A 1,471-nucleotide genomic window follows, 5' to 3' on the forward strand; every position below is an offset into this window, starting at 1 on the left:
GATTAACGTTAAGACAGGCTGCTGGATTCCGGTTCAACAGGGTATTCTGTGGTGTGGTTTTAGACAGTAATTAGTGTTTTCTTGTGGATTGTTAATCATTTCATATTTAGAGAACAAGGTTTGAGGTGGTTAGCTAATCAGAAGCACATCCAAGAAGTTGTTCCTGCTCTTAAAACAAAAAAATACTTGCTATGTGTTGTTATTTGAATTGGATTTGAAATGACTGCATTACTGAGAGAACACAACACATAGAGGTTGCAACATTACATGATTAGATAAGTATAATATATGAGTATTGGATTCAATTTTTTTTTACCTCGACAAGTTCATTTGATAGTTGTTGCTTCTGCTGTGCTGTTGGATGTGAGTCGTTGTGACTTCATGCAATCATCAAGATCGTCTTCTGAATGAAAACCGTAGCCACCAGATCTCTGCTCACAATCCTAGCTAAAGCATACACACCTTTCCCATACACAACAAACCCAATTGAAAGTAATCTCAGAATCGGACTTTACGACAACGTTTTTTTATTTCTCATGAAAACGTTTAGTGATATACATTTGTCAAGCGTTATCTAGTAGTAGGAATCCATGATGCGCCTCATGCTCATGAACCTCATGTTTCCGCCCATTCCGCCCATGCCTCCCATCATCTGGCTGAAGTTCCTGTACTCGCCAGGCCTCATGTACATATGCCTGCCTCTGTAGTTGGGCTGCTCATACATCAGCCAGTTGCCCTCCATCACGTGGCAGGACATGCAGTTGGACATGCGGTAACGGTCCATGATGTTGTCACAGTCGTCCATCATCTCGTGCATCTGACCTCCGAAGTTGTCCCTCTCGTAGATCCTCATCTTGTAGTTGCCTCTGTGCATGGGGATCATACGACAGGACCTGATGCAGTCGCTCCAGTTGAACATGCTCATGTAGTCGGGGTACTCTCCCCTCTTCATGAAGTGCTGGTTACCCATGTAGTTGGTGCGGTCGTAGACCATGAAGCAGCCTCTCTCCACCCTGCAGGAGTGGCAGCGGGACATGTAGGAGGACATGTCGGACATGTCGTTCATACACTCGTAGGAACGGCCTTGGAAGTTCCTGTCCTCGTAGAAGGTGATCTTGGGCATCATGTTGGAGGTCATTTTGGCTCAGAGCTCTGGTGGTGCTTCAGTTGCTTAGGCTGTAACGCTTGATGATGGACTGACTGGAAACCTTTGCTTTTTATACCTGTCTACCACAGGCCCCATTGTGAAAACCTCCTGACTTGGCAACATGCCATAGAAGCCAATAGAGGTTTAGCACTGGGTCCCCTAAAAACACCTACAGTAGCGGTTTCTCTTAGAACACTGTAACAAAGGGGAACGCTAACGGGGGATAATAACGCTCTTGAAACCCGTAAATTGTGTATTGTGGAGCCTTACAACACAGACAACGCAAACAATTTGGATAAATGTCTGACGTTGTGAGAACATGTT

At 44.8% G+C, this 1,471-nt stretch overlaps 1 protein-coding gene across 1 annotated transcript; it reads right to left on the minus strand.

Annotated features, from left to right (window-relative positions):
* Nucleotides 1–532: 532 nt before the first annotated feature.
* Nucleotides 533–1,207, minus strand: LOC124468801 (gamma-crystallin M2-like). Its single transcript, XM_047021770.1, has one exon. The coding sequence runs from the start codon at nt 1,136–1,138 to the stop codon at nt 575–577; it is 564 nt and encodes a 187-aa protein (XP_046877726.1). The 5' UTR covers nt 1,139–1,207; the 3' UTR covers nt 533–574.
* Between the last annotated feature and the right edge of the window lie 264 nt (nt 1,208–1,471).

The sequence above is a fragment of the Hypomesus transpacificus genome, chromosome 6 (genome assembly GCF_021917145.1).
Source record: "Hypomesus transpacificus isolate Combined female chromosome 6, fHypTra1, whole genome shotgun sequence".
Classification (NCBI taxonomy): Eukaryota; Metazoa; Chordata; class Actinopteri; order Osmeriformes; family Osmeridae; genus Hypomesus; species Hypomesus transpacificus.